Source organism: Coloeus monedula, assembly GCF_965178545.1.
Source record: "Coloeus monedula genome assembly, chromosome: 25".
In the NCBI taxonomy this organism is placed as follows: domain Eukaryota; kingdom Metazoa; phylum Chordata; class Aves; order Passeriformes; family Corvidae; genus Coloeus; species Coloeus monedula.
The window spans coordinates 3,065,681-3,082,913 of record NC_138805.1 but is presented as its reverse complement, the minus strand read 5'-3'; the positions used below and the strand labels follow the sequence as shown (position 1 = coordinate 3,082,913).

At 49.1% G+C, this 17,233-nt stretch overlaps 1 protein-coding gene across 1 annotated transcript in view; it reads right to left on the bottom strand.

The window, feature by feature from the left end:
• Nucleotides 1-2,462: 2,462 nt before the first annotated feature.
• The window catches only part of JAM3 (junctional adhesion molecule 3), a gene marked incomplete at its 5' end in the record, with an annotated part of 28,952 nt that continues 14,181 nt past the window's right edge, over nt 2,463-17,233 (bottom strand). The window contains 8 exons of the mRNA XM_082297097.1: nt 2,463-3,123; nt 3,714-3,768; nt 5,561-5,690; nt 6,018-6,117; nt 6,386-6,588; nt 6,789-6,941; nt 7,737-7,850; nt 8,654-8,719. Coding sequence (XP_082153223.1) covers nt 3,088-3,123; nt 3,714-3,768; nt 5,561-5,690; nt 6,018-6,117; nt 6,386-6,588; nt 6,789-6,941; nt 7,737-7,850; nt 8,654-8,719 — 857 coding nt within the window. The 3' untranslated portion in view covers nt 2,463-3,087. The remainder of the gene's footprint in view (nt 3,124-3,713; nt 3,769-5,560; nt 5,691-6,017; nt 6,118-6,385; nt 6,589-6,788; nt 6,942-7,736; nt 7,851-8,653; nt 8,720-17,233) is intronic.

The following is a 17,233-nucleotide window of genomic DNA, read 5'->3' as shown; positions in this document are numbered from 1 at the left end:
GCCCAAACAAAACGCCCTACAAGAATGCTTTACAGCTTGGTATTTATGTAAAACATTCTTGGCAAAGTTAAACGTAATACATTAGTACAAACCTGAATATTATTCACAATGATACAATGAATTCCATCTGTCAGCTCTCAGGAGCTGCATCGGGGGGATCAACTCCCCTTTCTCTCGTTAGAGATGCCACTGTGCATTTCAGAATGGAAAAAAAAGGAGTTTGGATTCTCAGCTCTGCTGGTTTGTCACACAAAGGCTGCCTTTGGTGGGACTGCAGACTGTGCTCCCAGAGTGCCCAGAGCTCCCCTGGTTCAACCTTTTCCTCTCTCCCTTCTTGCAGGTACCCTGAAAGCAGCACAGAGGAGGAGCAGTGGATACCCAGAGGGTGCAAAGGAATGTCAGAACAATTAGAGGCAGCAATGAGTTCTGGGAGGCTTGGCTGAAGAGCTGGCATGAAGAAGTAACCAGAGAGAAGCTGCAGAAGAGCAGTGGTGACGTGTGAGTTACACAGAGAACATCTGCTTAGGGCTGCCCCATCCTTGTCTTTACTTTGCCTGGCAAAGGGACGAGTGGCAATGCTTTGTTTAGGCAAAACAAATGCAGCAATGGCATGTCCAGCGAGGGCTCTAGGAAACAGAGTCAAGCAGAACACTAAAAAATAACACCGACAGTCCAAATCGTCAAGTATCCAAAATGCTGTATACAGGAAAAGTTAAGACAACTCAATTTATATTGGAAATACAAGAACACTAAATTCTGCTACATTAAAAAACTTCTTAAACCACAGCACAGTCCTAGTGTTGCATCCACATCTTGCAGCCTGGTCTCACCCAATGCTGTCCAATGCTATCAACACGGATATTTTGGGAAACACGTGTTCCCAAACATTCTCTAAAGCCAAGAGAACCAAATTTGGTTGGTTTGGTTTGTTTTTTTTTTTCTTTTTCCTTTACCATCTAGAGAAAAATTTCAGCTGACACTATGAAAGTGCTTCTGTGTTGAGCTTTTGCTTTCCCAACCCCAGAAACGGTGGCCTTGGCCATGTGGCTTAAACCTGCTGTAGCTGTCACATTGTGTTAGTGCTTTAGGGAACTTGCAGAGGGGCAGCAAACACTGAAGTCACTCTGTCACCTCTTTGGAACTGAGTCCAAAAGCCATCCCTGGATCTTTCTTGCAACAACAAAAACAAAGTGTTGGTCACCGGCAAGAAAAGGTTTTTTTTTTTCATATTAAAAAAGTTGATAGCTCCTGCCATAAATTTACAAAAACTATCCCTGAGTGACTGTTCTGTGTCTGGTAAGACCTCTTGTGACAAGGAAATGGCTGAAGCTGGCTGAAGAGGAAAGAGATGCTGTTCCACCTGCAGCTTTTTATTACACTTTGCATTAATACTGATATGCTCTGACAGTGCCATACTATAGCAACGTGTGAGCTCCTCTCTTGTAGCTTCAACAGTAAAAAAATAGCTCCGTTACTCAAACACTGCTGGCATCACGTATTTACACTTTTAAATAGAAATGTTACCTTTTCTGAAGTAATCAAAATAGATCTTTGCAAAAAATTTAGAAGGAGGGGTTTTACAAAATAAACGGAGAAGGTAAAAAAAGCTGGAGGATCTCTCGGTACCTTTTATGGCAATCTTAGCCCAGGAAATTATTTGGCTTTAATTTTCCTGAAAGGGATGTCTTAGCACTGGTTCTCTGCCTCCCCTCTAAGCCTCTCTCCCCACGGAAAGACTCAGGAGCCAAGCCTGCTTTGTGCAGATTAGAATGAGGGGTTACCTGCGAGCAAGGAGCTCTGCAAAGCAGGGAGCAGAGGCAATGCCCCTGCCCTGGGGGTCGTGTTAGAGAATGTGTTGGGTCTGACTGAGGTAAAGCCCGCAGCCCTCCCAGCTGTGCTTTGCCCTGGTAGCTGGCAGGGTGCTGAGAGCAGAGCAGCGTTTTGGCCACTGCCCAGCAGCGCTGCCCCTCTGACATTCCTTCCCCCCTCACAGGGGATGGCAGTGGGCAAGATCCTGGCAGGGGACACAGCCAGGCCAGCAGCTGACCCAAACCAACCCAAACCAACCCAAGGGATTTTCCACACCATATGACATCAGCTCAGATATAGAAGCTGAGAGAAAGAGGAGGAAGGGGGGGGGCATTCATGAGCTTCCCATGTTTGCCTTCCGGAGCATCCGCTCCATGTGCTGAAGCCCTGCTTCCCGGGAAGTGCCCGAACATCGCTGCTGATGGCGAGCAGCCACTGACCTTTCTTCCCTTCAGCTTTTCTGTGTGCAGATCTCTGCTTATTCTTTTTCTTTTACTGTAATAAAACTGCTTTCTCTCACCCTGCTGGCTGTTCTCCATCTTGCTCTCCCCCCTGTCCCAAAGGGAAAGGGAGTGATAGAGTGACAGTGGGCACCAGGCACCCGGCCAGGGTCAACCCACTACAAATAACAGCAACTGGGGATGGTTACAGAAGGGCTGAGGGCATTCGTGGTGTTTTCACTGTCACTGGTGGCTGGGCAGAGACACCCCTGTGCACCTGAGCGGTCAGAGCCAAGCACAAGACAATCACAGATGTGGAAAAGTCACCAGCCAGGCCTGGGCAATGAGCTGCTGGGGGGAAACCCCCCCTTGCATGGATAAATCTCACTCTTTGAAGTCCATCTACTGCCGCATCAGCACCTTTTTTTGTCTCCTAGTAACACATTACCAGTAATGTCTACCACACGTTTACCTAATGCTGTGCCCCTGCTCGGTTTGCACATTGTGGCTGTGTCCCTGCAGCACAAAGAGAAGGCAATTCCACAAACTTCCACAGCCCAGTCTCTTGGGAAGGAGTAAAACCTTTCCTTAGTCCAAGGACAGGTTTGGGTGATCCTGGTGGTATCTCCGGAGGCAGGGGAGACACGAGTTGGGCAGTGAGGAGTTACTTTAAACTTTGGCAAAGAAAAAAAAAGATATACAGATAGCTAGCTATCAAGTTCTTGTGTGTTCCAAACTCTTCCAAGCGCACTTAATTAATCTCTTGCTCTTGCTTTGAGTTCCTGGAGGAGGTATTTTCACACTCGCTTTTGCTGGTTTGCAATTTTCTTTTGGCGTCTTAGATGACAAATGAAGACTTGTGTCTGAAGTCACCCTGCAACGAAACAGTATGGGATGCAGGAAGGATCCAGCAGCTTTCCAGGCAGCTCTCTGCTCCTGCTGCCCCCAAAAAGTAGATCCAAACTGTGTAACCATGAGGATTCTGCCCTGGCAGCTCCCATTTCCCACTGGGAAGGGCTCCTCCTCCCGTCCTCCTCACACACCAAGGCGTGGCAGGAGACTTTCTCATTCCCCCGTCAGTATCTCTGCTAATGGGAGAGGCTTTTTCTGCTCTTAAGCTCAGTGACCCCCTCAAATCCCAAAATACAAACTCTCTCGTAAAAGCATCACATCCTGCCCACTTAATCCAACAGAACTCACCCTAAGGGGGTCAAGCCATGAGATAAATCAGAGCAGAGCTGCCTCTCATAGCTCCTGGCATCAGCCACTTCAGGCAACTTAAACTGTTCATCATTTCTAAGGAAATGACTCAGCCTTCACCCTTCTGTTTTCCCTCTGTTCCCCAGCCTTGCTTCGGAGTGGAGCCCACTCTCAGAAAGTCTGTAGGCCCTAAAAGCGACTCGTCCTCTGCCCACCCTCTTCCTCTCCTGACAGAGATGGTAAATGCAAATCATTTGTTGTTACCTCATCATCTGTCCGGATATAGTTGACGCCATCAGGCTTTGCTGGAGTCTTGTAGCTGGAAGAAAAGGAAAAATCTCATTTCTGGGACAGGAAGCCTGCAGGATTTTGGAGGGGAGGTGCTGGGAAAGAGGGAAATGAGGAGGAGCAGCTGAGTGAGAAGCAAGCAGAGCGAAACCCAGTGTGTTTCTCAAATGAGAAGTCTGTGTTTATTCCATCATTTGCCATGACTGGCATTTTTTCTAAATTCCCCTTCAGCACAGGGTAAAAAGATTGCTGTGTGTTTCCCTAAGACTCTGCAAAGAGATAAACTGATTCTTTCCTGGGCTCTCCTGCCCTGGTGCCTGTCACTGCCTTTCTGTGCCTCCTGCTCTGTTTCCTGTGGCAATTATAAAGTTCATTTTAATCCTTCACTGCCAGAAGCCTCCAGCATTTTTCTTAGTTATAAGGAAGCACCACTTGTTTGCAATCCCACAGGAACTCAGGATTTATACACGACTGTCAAGTCCAGTGTATGCCAACCCTCAGCTGCATTTAAATGGAATATTTAGAGCTTTTTCTGAAAAACAAACGAAACCAAAGAGAAAAACAAGACAGGACTTGTGCTGAAAAACAACATTTAGCACAGAACAAATCTATCTGGCGAGAATCTTGGCTTTGCATATATTATCTCCTCTCCAGACTCTGTAAGGACATCGAGGCTTGTCTCTGATGCTAATGCTGTTGTTCTTAACATTTTAATGTGCGCTCTGAAACGGCTGTTTTTCATCCCAAATTTAGGTCCTCACAATTAGTGAGATTTCCTGTAGAGAGCCTGCTCTGCTGCTTCCATTCCCTATGCATGTCCCGATGCTTCAGAATAATTGTGCAGTGAGCTGTGATCATCAAACCATGGACCTCGTTATGCCAACAGCACATGAGCTATTGGACAAACACCTGCAGGCATTTACTGGTGCTGGGCCCCCTTCCCCAAGCAAAGGATGAGGAGATCAGAGCACAGCTCCCATCCTCTGGCTGCTGTCGGCAGCCACACCACGATTCTCCCTTAGGAAAATGCCATTCATCCCTGGAAGTGTCCAAGGCCAGGCTGGATGGAGCCCTGAGCAGCCTGGTCCAGAGAAAGGTGTCCCTGTTCGTGGTGATGCCATGAAGATTTTTGCCTTTTCTTTTATACCCCTGTTGTACCTTTTTACAGCTTCTGTATTCCCAGTGCTTTTTGCCTACATTCTTGGACTTGTTTGTCAAGCTGAGAGACTCAACATTTTAGAAGCTTCGTAGCCAGGGATCAGTGTGCCCCAGAGCCCAAGGTCCTCTCCAGAATACATTCTGTAAACCAAGACAGAACCATCCAGGGGAAGGTTCCTTGGGGAGGGGGGCTCACTTGAACCTCTCATTGGGGAATCTTTGATAGATCTGCTAATTAGTAACACCTATAATGATATACCCAATGTTGGGAAGAGGATAGGCTCGGCAGGGTGCATCTCGATGCACATGACCTGGATGTGTGCACCTAAGGATCCTTAAAATAAATACCAAGGTAAAATCCCTTTTCCCCTTCTAACCGTGTATGACTCTTGATTTTAAGACCAGGAAAAGGCATCAGTGGCAGGAGCTGGATGATCTTCAAGGTCCCAATCCCACTCTGGGATTCTGTGATGATTGCATGAAATAAACCTGGGTGCTGCAGGGTTTTACAGCAGGGCATTGGATGTGTCAAGGACTGGCTTGGCCTGTGGACTTTGGTGGGGAATTGGGCATTAAAATTCCTTTCAGCCACTAATTTTTGGCACCCTTCAGCCTCCTCCATGCTACCTGAGGGTGCAGGGACTTGTCCAGGAAGCCCAGCTTACCTTTCCCCACTCTCTTTGCCATTTGCAAAGTATCCCCTTCTGTAGGCACAGCAGATCCCAAGGGTGATGAGCACCAGAACTGCAAGGACCACCAGGACTCCCCCGATTATCCCACCGATATTGAGGTCATCTGGCAAAGAGAGACAGCAGCATCCAGTGTTTCTTTAAGGCAGCAGCAACTTTCCAGCTTCACACACACTAAAATGACATCTCCCAAATATTTTAAGCAACAGTTCACAGGGAATTAGTGAGTCCCTGATTTGGAGATTGAATCTGTTCATGATCTGAGGTTTCCCTGAATTTTCAGATTGTTTTTATCTCCTTATGTTTGGGGCTATGAGAAAGCAGGGAAGATTTAACGCTGTAGGGCATCCCCCCTCATTCCTGATGGTGATGGCAATTTTTTTATGGTGATGTATCAACAGCACTGATGAAAATTGTACAGAGAGCCACTCACAGACTTCCATCTCCTGCTCCTCACACTTGGCAAAGCCAGCATCGTTTGTTGCTATGCAGGAGTAACGCCCTGTGTCACCTTTGTGCACTGCATGGAAAACCTGGGGAGGGAAAAGGGATAAAGGGAAGGGATGTGACATGAGAAACAAGGCATTGTGAGGGTAGAAAAATGTGTACAAAAATACATCTCTGCTAAGATCTTCTTCCATCCATCTTCCCTCTCCCAACTCGCCCAGACCCTGGAACACCTCACCTTCTTCAAATTATTCCTTCCTTGAAAGCCAGGCAATGTTTTCCTGAATTTACAAGCAACCTTAAAGACAACCTGTCCAGCCAAACCAGCCTTGATTAGATCTGTCAGAGCATTACCAGAGTGCCTGTGGCAGGGTTCAGGGTGTAGGAGGAGTTGTGGGATTTGCTGCTGGATTTGGCATCGGGTGACAGAGGTTCGCTGTTGCGGTACCAGCTGTAGGTGGACTTGGGGAAACCTTCGTTCTCGTGGCAGTGAAGAGAGGCTGACTTGCCAACAGGGACGGCTTTAGGCACAGAGCATCTGGGAGTCATGGGTTTCACTGTGGGAAGACACAAACCAGGTGAGTGGCACTGCTGAGCAAGACTAAATCATTTCTGAATTCTGTGCTCCCTTAGGCAGAGCCATCAAAACTTTCCATTATTCCCAGCTGGTTTTAAACCTCCCAGAGTGGCATTGATTGGACTTTGGAGGTCGCCACAGCCCCTTCTGCTCCTGTAGCAGAGGTTCTGGGTTTGATACCTTGGACTGTGAGCTGGATGTTTATCTCATCGATGGTTTTGGTGTCAGAGGGTGCGGCCACCTCGCAGCGGTACGTGGCCGTGTCCATCCTCGTGGTGTTCTTGATCACCAGGGACGTCCGGCTCAGAATCTCTGCCCGAGTCACAAAGTCTCCTAACACACAGGAAAGAGGAAGGAAAACATCAGGGGGATCACACAGACTCATTTTGGGTGTATAAATTAAGCAGTTGATCTCTGGCTTTTCCAGAGTCACAGGAACTCGATGCTTGAAAGCCCCAAAGGAAACCAAAGCTGCCAGCCACGTTAAGAGGATGAACTGGAAAGCACTCCACCACTCCAAACCTCAAAAACTGTGGCAAAATCGAACTTCCAAGACAGCCCCAGGCCTTGCCTCCTTTGGAAGATTCATTTGGATGTGGCTCTTGGTGCTGGAGTAATTCCAGATGGAGTGAAGCGCTGCTGGCACTGGAGTTTCCCCATCAACCCAAGGAGGTTGCTCCTAATGCTCCCAGGATGCTGCAGATCCCTGTGCTGCCTCAGCAGAGAGCACTGATCCCTGCTGAGGTGCAGGTGGAGCCCTCAGATGTTATGGGAAGTCAGGAGGGGTCAGTGCCTGGTCCCGAGAGCTCAGACACCCAGTGACCACGCTGGGACCCACAGAAGGGAAGCTGCAGCATTCCTTCCTTACCTAAAAAATATCTCCTAGCCAGGATCTCACTGCAGCTCCCTGTGGCTCCCTACTGTGACCTGTCAATAATGAGGCAGAGAGCAAAGAACATCCTGCTCCCTCTCCATCCTGCACTTCAGCTGCTGAGCTCTGCTTCAGAGGAAAGCAGCCAGCCAGCCAGGGCTCCTGCCTTTAACAGGTTTGTTTGCTTCCCATTGTACTGTTCCTGAAATCTGTTTGGAAAGCTGTTTTGGAGACCTGAGAACAAGCAATCTTCGTACCCTGCATTTTGTTGTCAAAAAACACGTAAGAGGTTTCTCCATCTCGGATTTTCTTCCACTCGATTCTGGGATCTGGCGTCGCTATGGATTTAATGATGCAGGACAGCTCGACACCTAGCAGGAGAAATGAAGGCAATCCAGATTAATAGGAAGCAGCTGTATTTTTGCTCTGCTTTGAGCTCTCTCACTCAGTGTTTTATTAGGAGATGCTGCCCACAAAGCAGAGCCTTCTCTTTCATCTGCCTCACAAACAGAAGCACTGCTGGGTTCCAGGAGCTATTGGAAGATGGATTTTGGCCAGCAAAAATAATAGTCCAACAGATATCAACTATGGAGAGAAATGAACACCCTGTTCTCTGCAGGCTGCGGCTCATGGCAAACAAAACCTTTTGTCAGGGTGAGCCCACAGCCCTGTCCTGCTGCTGAGCAGAGCCACAGCGTGAGTCAGGGATGCAGCATCTCCCTGGGCAGTGCCTGGGGGTGCACTGGCACCGTGACTCCTGGGCATAAACCCAGCAAACCCTCTCCCCTTTGCAGCTGGCACTGGCATCCCATCTCCCCTGCAGAACAGGGCACCCCAGCAGGGCTGGGAGGTGCCTTCCCAGTGTCCCAGGGCACGTCTGTAGGAGGGCCAAGAGAAAATATAAATTTCTCTCTCTGTGTATTAATTGCAAGACAACTGCTTTTCCTTCTTTTGGGACCCAGTTCAAAAAAGCACTTAGGCAGAGACTTTGCAATGCCAGTGGCTTGCAGGGGACCTCAAGAAACCATTTAAAACTGGGAGATACAGACATATTCTTAGGCACTTCTCTGAGTCCCAGGCTCTCGTAGTCCCAAGGAGCCAGTGACCAATCAGCCAAATTTCCCTCCGTTGTTTGGCCTGATGTGAATCCCGAGGCAGCACAGGCAGCACTCACTTTGGAATTCCTGCACCACAGGCTTGGTGTTGCTGGATGTCAGCTCCACAGCCAAGAGTCTGCAGCCTGGAAAAACAAACAGAAGGTAATAAGAAATAGCACAGCTCATAAGTCACCCAGCTAGGAAAAGGCTGCCTGCTGAGAAATCATCCTGGCCAGCTCTGAGGACTGACTTCCCCAGATAAAACCTCTTCCTGGCTGCCAGCACAGCGCCAGCAGGACTGAGTTTATTTAGGAGTTGTGGTGTAAATACAGGAAAATATAATTGTTGGAAGTAGCAATTAAAGAGGAGGATTAACATAATGGCACAAAGGCAGTGCCAGCACGAGCCATTTCTTCATGTCTTGTGCTTGTTTAGATGGGAAAGGAACTGTGACAATGCAGGAGTGAAAGTTTTATTTTGAAAATTAACTTGATGGTCAGGAAAAGACAGGAAGCAGACCAAGCTGCAGAGATCCGGTCAGTTCCTGGGAGATGAAAGGGGCCAGGCCTGGCCTCTAACAAATGCAGATTATATTGGCAAGTATTGCAGGTGTGGTGATGTGAAATGTGAGGCAGTAAATCATGAGAGGACTGTGATTCAGGAGAAAACAGGAGTTCAGCTCTTTGGGTAGAGCCCCAGCCAGACCCCCACTGGGGTGAAAGCTCAGCCATGCAACGCTGTGAGGCTCCTTATAACACAAACTTGCTTGTTCCCGTCCTGCTCTGGGCACCAAAGTGTTCCCAATTAATCCAGTCATCTTTCCTCTTCTGCATATTATTTTAGTTTGAAAAATCTGCCTTCCATGTCCCTTCTGCTGTGCATTCCACCAGAGCAGGTATCAACAGCGCTCACGCTCTGCTGGACGCCCAATTCACTGACAACTCTCCAGAGGGAGAGGGAAACAAGCAGGGAGCTCCCTGGAAGAGGAAAGTGAAGCAGACAGAGGATATTCTGGAATGTTCTGGTGTTCTGGGTGTTCTGGCTCTCCTTCTCTCAGTCAGACTTTGGTGTTCCCAAACCAGGCTGGAGGAGGTGCCAAACTACAGTCAGTGCCAAAATAATCAGCTGCAGGGGCCTGCCATGGCCACATAAGCAGCTCTGCTGTGACCAATCCCATCAGGAGCTTGTGGAAATCTAAGGGAGATGCCCACTGAGCTCACTGGGCACCGATCAAACAGCAGGTTAAAAATGATGGACAACACTACCCCAGTGACATGAAATGTAGCTAAAGGTTAAGAGTAAAAAGCCATAACAAACACGGATAGAAAGCAGAAAAGGCAGCTGAAGGGAGATGTGGAGAAAGAAATGATCGCCAGCTTCATGACATAGCTGGAAATTCCTGAGCTGGCTTTTGGGGGGGAAAGCTTTTGGGCAGAGATTGACAGTGCAGGGACAACGTCCCTCTGGTGGAGTGGCAAGGCAGCAGGCTGAGAAACACCCGAGAGCTGCAAAGTCACTCCTACTGAAAGCCTGAGGGCCTTCAACACCTAAAATCCTTCCAGCAATGCTGCAATGTTCCCTGCTGGTTCCTACCCCTCGCTGTCTGTTAAAAGCTGACCCTTTCCTGGGAGCCCCGGTGCTGATACCCCAAAGACCACCAGGGAGAGCTGGAGATTGGCAAGGTTTAGAAAGCTGCCTTTGTGTCCAAAATCATTGTTTCTCACACAAAAGCCACCAGCTGATGCTAACTAATAGCTGGCCCAGCCAAAACTGCTCCTAGCAGGACTTTTCCACCCTTTCCCCTTCTGCACTGGAGACGGTCACGCAGCATTTGGGAGAAATCCAATATTGAACTGAGCTGAGAGCGCTCTGGACTTTGGCTCCTTCCAGCCACGAGCTGGTCTAAGCAGTAATTTCTTCAAGTCTGTTTCGAAGCAGAGTCCATTTTCATCAGAATTTCTGCTTCCAGACCTACCCCCTGACAGGAGGGAATTGTGCCACACGATGCCAACGCTTTCCCTTCCCTCTGTTCATCACAGAATCATGGAATAGTTCAGGTTGGAAGGGACCTTAAAGCCCATCCAGTGCCACTCCCTGCCATGGGCAGGGACACCTTCCACTGTCCCACGGTGCTCCAGGTCCTGTCCAGCCTGGCCTGGGACACTCCCAGGGATCCAGGGGCAGCCACAGCTGCTCTGGGCACCCTGTGCCAGGGCCTTCCCATCCTCTCAGGGAGGAATTTGTCCTGATATCCAATCTATTCCTGCTCTCTTCCAGTTTGAATCCACTCCCCCTTGTCCTGACACTACGTGCTCTTGTAAAAAGTCCTTTGATCCTCCAGGCGTTCTGGCTGGGGCTCTGATCCTCGGGAGCATGAACAGATTCCACTGATCCCAGCAAACCCCCAGAGCATGGGAGTTGTTCATCCCCAGAAGACAAGGCACAATTTTGGGAAAATCCTTTTGAAATCTTTGGACATGTTTCCAGCAACAGTAAAACAAGGCATTTGATTATCTCTGCTGTGAGACTGCTGCTTCTGGGACCAAGAATTTAACTGAGAGCCCAGGTCTGAGCACTGAGCTGATCTGAGGGATGCTGGCTGGCCTCCTGCTCTGGACCAGTTTTAGTTTTGTTATGGATTCCTGCTTGCACAGTATCTTTTCCCAGAAAAATGCTGTCCCATCAATAGACATGGCAGCAGTCCTACATCTGCTGTAGTTCAGAGTATCAGTTCAGTTGAAGGTGGGGACAGTAAAACCACGGAGTGGTGTGGCTCTGAGGGAGTTATGGCCCTAGAAATATTCACTCCAAGACAGTGGGGCTCTGTCAGACTCCAGCCCCGTCTCGTTTCTCAGAAATTGCTCACAGCAGGCTTTTTCTCACCCATTAAACTCAAGAGATTCAGGTCTATCCCTCAGGCACAAAGCAGGATGACAACAAATTTTAGACAGAAGCTGAGTCCTTGGAGACTGTGGCAGAGGTTCTGGCATTATTACATGTATTGACCTTGGGCAGAGATCAATGTGGCTGCTTAAATCACTGCTCAGGCAGATTTATTCCTCTCTGTGTAGCAGAACACTGCAAGTAGCATGTTCTAAATTAAAAGAAGGTGACAGAAAAGCAAAACAAAAACCTGAAGTGACCATACGGACTGTACAGCAAGAGAGGAATGCCTTTCTAGAACTTTGCTCTGTTGGCAAAGGTTGTCTCTTTGTTTTGTTTTGTGTGAAATCATCACTGGTGCTTAAGCCACCTTCTAAAAGGAGTATTTCAAAGGTGTTCCTTTAGGCTCCTTCCAGCCCAGCACAAATAAGCAGCAAAGGGTTTGTGTTATGTAAATCTCACTTCAAAGGCCTCAGCACCCAGGGCTTGGAGAACAGCTGGAATTGCATTCCCTTTCCAGAGCAGCATGTGTGCCACAGCACAGGCACTCATCACAGCCGTATGTTCCACATCCCTGCATTCCCACCAGATCCATATGTGCCACATCTCCCAGTTCCTACCAGGTCTCTATAGGCTGCAAAATCCCAAATCCTACCAGATCTGTTATGTTCTACCCTCCTGAATACCTACCAGCTCTGTATGTGCTGCAGACTCAGCCAGACATATGGTTGAATCCCAAATGTCATCAGTTCTCCAAAATAGAATCCAGGACAAGGCACTGAAGTCTATAGCATATTCTTATGGCACTTTTTTTTTTTTTTCAACTAAAGAGATCCAGCCTATGCTTGTTACTGTGACTCATGGTATCTGAATCATTTTAAAATGCTATCCTGCAGAAAAAAAAGCAGCTTTATAGGCAACTCTGTGTGTGTTGAACCTCCTTTCTACTGTTCAAAGCCAAGCTTGACCTTCCACCTCCTTCCTTGATGTCTGTTTGAAAGCTCTAGGCAGAAATCTGAAGAGGAGGTGAGGTATTGTGTTAAGAGGGAAAGTGAGAGGATGACCAGGAAAGAGTTTGGGAGAAGTTGCTGGCAGCATCCTGCGCTGCAGCGTCGCTCGATGCCGCGATCGCAGTTATCTGAGACAGTAATTTTAGCTAATGCACTGTCAGGCACAGGCAGTACAAAACCACGCAGCTGTATTTAAACACCTGCCCACCAAAGCAACAAAAATATGCCTTGCTCGAGGTGTCCATCATCACTAAGCCCTTGCTCCATTTGCAATTCAAAGCGTGCCTAAGCCATGTGGGAACGCTGCGATAAACCACATGCCTTGTTAAGCATCTCTGCTTTCTGGGTGGTTACTCAGCGCAGCAGCAGTGAGCGATATGTTGTGGGGTGTTAAAACATGTTAGCTGAACCCTCTGCACGTCAACACGCTCGGGGCTGCCCGTCTGGAGGTGCCCCTGGAGCATCCACCCATCCTCGGTGCCGGGAGCGGCGGTGACGAGGACAGCAGAGCCCAGGCACAGAGCAGCACAGAGGAGCTGGGAGGGCAGCCAGGCTGACCCCAGGACTGTCCCTGCCTCTCCAGGGGGGTGTGTGCAGCAGGGAGGAAGCTGACTGTGAAATGTGTGGGAAATCTCCAGAGGAAGAGCAGAGGAAGCCACGCAGAGATGGGCTGGGTATGACACGGAGAGGGGAGGCTGGGTTTCTGGCCTCAGCTTATTCTGAGGAAATCACCATAAGCCCTTTCAGGAACATCTGACCATCTGCCTGGAAGTATCCATCCTTTTGTCTTCCAGTGCTGCAGGCTCTTTATCCCCCCTCTTCTCTATTCCCAGCGCGTCTCGTTGCAATTCCACAATCAGACTTGTGCCAGGTGGGGCAGGACAGACAGCACAGCGTGGCACAGAAATGAGAGACCAGAGTGGCTTAGGCACTTCTCGGCGAAGTTTTTTGGGCTTTCTTTGTCCAACTGTCTTTGTGGAGAACTTCAGGAATAGCAAATGTACTTGTGACACATAAAGCCTGGCTTTATAAGGGATGAACAAATGTTTTGTAGCACTCAGTCACAACTTCCGCTCCTCTCCTCCAGCCCAAGGAGCTGCCGGTGTGTTTGCATCCCCGTGGCAGGTCGAAAGCCCCTTGGAGCTGATAGAAGGGAGCAGGCAGGAGGATGGGCCACGTCTGCCCAGTGACCCCAGCGTGCCTTTTTTTACCCCATGTTTTTCCATGGCACCTCCCTGAGCTCAGCCTTGACTCCGGGGTGGGCAGCCCTGCTGGAGAACAATGGAGATGTGCAGCGAGAGATTAGTGAACAAAAGCTTAGGAGTGTCTCCGTTCAAATTAAGTAACAGATGGACCTGGTCTGTGTGGGAGCTGATAACGGTTATAAAAAGGCCATCACCAGACTGTGGCCAGCCCACCCTGGAAAAAACCCACTCAGTCGTAAATCCTCTGTGCTGTTATAGCTGCTTGTGCTAGTAAGGCTTTATTTTTACCAGCTATCATAAACCAGCATGACTTATTTTAGATGCATGGCTTGTACTGCTCAGCTAAAAGGGTGTCAGCTCTCTGATAGACACCTCCCAACAGAGATGTGCCCGCCTGGGCAGGGAACACGAGGCACGATCAACCCAGAGAAGGCAAATGCACCCTTACAGGGCAGTGTTTGCATCCATGTGGCTCTGGCTTTGCTTTCCTCCTCTCTTAGGGAGCTCGCTCGTGGCACTCTCTCTGAAACACGGGTCATGAGGGGGTCTCTGGTGGTCCCAGCAGGACCAGGACCCCACAGGATGAAGCTCTGTGGAACACCACCGGGTATTTGCATTCATCTGAAGATGTAAGAACTTGGGATTTTGCCCTTAATTCACTCTCTTCCTGCTTACTAGTACAGAAGGTGAGGAGATGCCTGACTTCAAACAGGGTACGTGCAGTTCTGGAAAGAAATCCTAACCTGTTTAAATCTCCTGATTTAAATCTCCTCACTTAAATTGGGACCTTAAAGACCTGACTGCATTTGCTGCAGAGAGGGCTCATTAGCACCCAGGCCATGCACACAGGCTTTTTGCTTCCTTTTCATTTTAGCTTTTTCTTTCCTCCTCCTTATTTTCTTGTTTTTCTTTTTTTTTTTTTTTTTTTTTTTTTCTTTTGGACAGGAGGATTTACTGTTCTACTTCCTAACCAGACAGCAAAGCACACCCACCCTGAGGAGTAGAACAGGCTGCTCTCAAGGAGATATGGAACCCTCTTAGGTCAAAAGCCTCTCAGCAAAGCAGCTCCTTCTGTAGCCAAACACTCCTCCTCTCTCCCAGGCAGGCAGGGAAGCGTAGGTGTTGCCTGTGAAGACCACACAGAGCTTTCTGATGGTTTCCCCGAGCCTGGTTTCGTCACGTTGGGGTGCAGCTGCAGACTGACAATCTCAAATCATCATCTGATCAGGGCTTCTGCAGCTCAGAGTTTCACAACCTTCGCTTGCTGTGGCACTGCAGCATGGGTAGAGATGAGATGTTAAGGTCCTGCAGATCTGCCCCTTCACAGAAACGACCCCGTTTTATTAAAATGGGGTTTCCTCTGTCCCAACAGACGTGCCTGGAGGCAGCAGCCCCACAAAGGGACCCACGCACTGCTGCCATCAAGGAGAAGATGGACATTTAATACCCTGCAGATGTGGCTGGACAAGCCTTGCCCAACATCTTAATCCGTGCCTGATCTGGGCCTAGCTCTCCTGTTTTCCCAAGCTCATGCCCAGTTTCTGGCTCTTCTCCTGGGAAGGACTGACTGTACGCACGAGTCGGGAGGAAGCAGTATTTGTGTGGATGACTAATACCTAATACTTAAAAGAGATTAGGATGGAAGAAGCAAGGGCTCCAGAGCTTCCAGCATGTCAGATTGCATCTTTCTGGAACATACTTCAGGCCAGCTTCAGTTCAGAGAGAAGATGGAAAGAGCTGCAATTTGCCCCTCAAAATCTGGGATGAAGGGTAGTGCAGGGGGAACAGAAAGGAAACATGAACAGGAAAGCTGTTACTATCATCCCCTGCATTCTGGAATTGCTTCTCCCTTCCCAAGAAACTTGAGGCTGAACTGAAAGTCTTATTTTGCTTGTGTGAGCAACAGGGAATGGGGCATGGAGCTTCTGCCAGGGGGTTAAGTCCTGCCCAGAGCATTTCTTTGCCCTGCTGCTGGCCTCTGGGGTCAAGCCCCTCACACAGATGCTTTGGGCTTCCAGTGTTAGGATGACTCTCCAGGAAGGAAAAACAGGGGCAGGTGGCCTTGCTGTGTGGTTCTGAGGTGGGAGAGCTCCTCCTTACAGCTGCACCAAGGTTTTGACAAAAACCAGAGGAGAAATCCAGACCACTTGGCCAGGAATGCATCAAACCAGCCACAATGTGCTCAGCTCTGGTCTTGCCATTCTCATTAACAAATAGGCAGCCTAATTACACCTTCAAACTGGGCTGGCTCACAGCCAACACCAGGGAAATCAGTGCCAAAAATGGGACATGAGGAGATCCCAGGAGGGCAGCTCATCCCCACCTCCGCTTTAGGGCATGAAAACCACAGGGATACAGCTGCCTGGGCCCCTGGAACCCTGAGGAAGCCGAGGGTCTCCCGTGCAGTGTTTCCCCATCATTTCCCTCTGCCCAAGTGCTGTACATTTCTCAGCTGAGCCTCAGTCCCTTCAAACTCAGTGTCCCCTGTAACTCAGCGAGGATGTACAGTTCCAGTTCACTGGAGGAAAAAAATGAGGAATGGAAATCACAGGAAGAGCAAAGGCACACGCTGTCTCAGGCAGCAGTGGCTACGCCACGCTGTGACCCGCTCACCAGATGAGAACGCCCTGCAGCAGCAAATCCCAGGACCAAAGATGGTGAGCACTGGAGAGCAGTGGGAACCTTTGCACAGGGCAGATTTGAAACCAACCCTTCCTGCCTATTCCCACTTGCCTTCCATTGTTTCCGTAGCCAGCCCTAAGAAGTGCCATGCAGGCACATCCTACATTATTTCTCACTTCAGCAAGTCCCCTTCCTCCCCAAAGTGGCAGATGCTGGTACCAAATTAGTGCAAAGTGGGAGGGAACCAGCATATAACTGTCACAAGAGCCAGGGGCAATGGTCTTCCTGCTGTCCTCTCCCTTCCTCCCAGCAGGACTCTCCTGGCAGCAGACAGATGCTGAGGAATGAAATCCGGGACGGAGTGGGGTCAGCGAGACGTGACAGGGATCTATGGCCAGCGTCAGGGAGAGGGAATGAACTGCAACGGGAAAAGGGGCAAGTTCCTTTATTTTTGGCTCGTGTGGGAATTTGACTCAAGGATTGCTGAGAATCTCATAAGCCACGGTGACGTTTTCCAGGCTGAACGCCAGCCGAGGCACAGACTTGATCTCAGCAGGTATTTGACTTCCCCAGGAGCTGGGATGCTCGGTACCTGCCTGACCCTGGCTTTTGATGAGGACACACATCTCAGAAGCTGCCTGCAATGCAAAGACAGGAAATAAGCGGATATGCTATCAGCACCAGGCTTTGCAATGCTCCTTAGTGTCTGGCTGTGTCCCAACCATCAATACAGAGACTTGCAGGGGTTTAGCCTATAATCCTCTATTCCTCTGTCTGTGACTCTAATCTCCTGATCCTTCCTTCTCCTCCATCCTAGAGCTTGACCAGCAAAACACGGATCTGAGGTTCTGCTTATCGAAGACCAACCATGTCATCTTCCTGTGGAAAAAGGGAGATGGGAAGAGAGCAGCAGTCATCAGAGCCAAGAGCCGGGAGT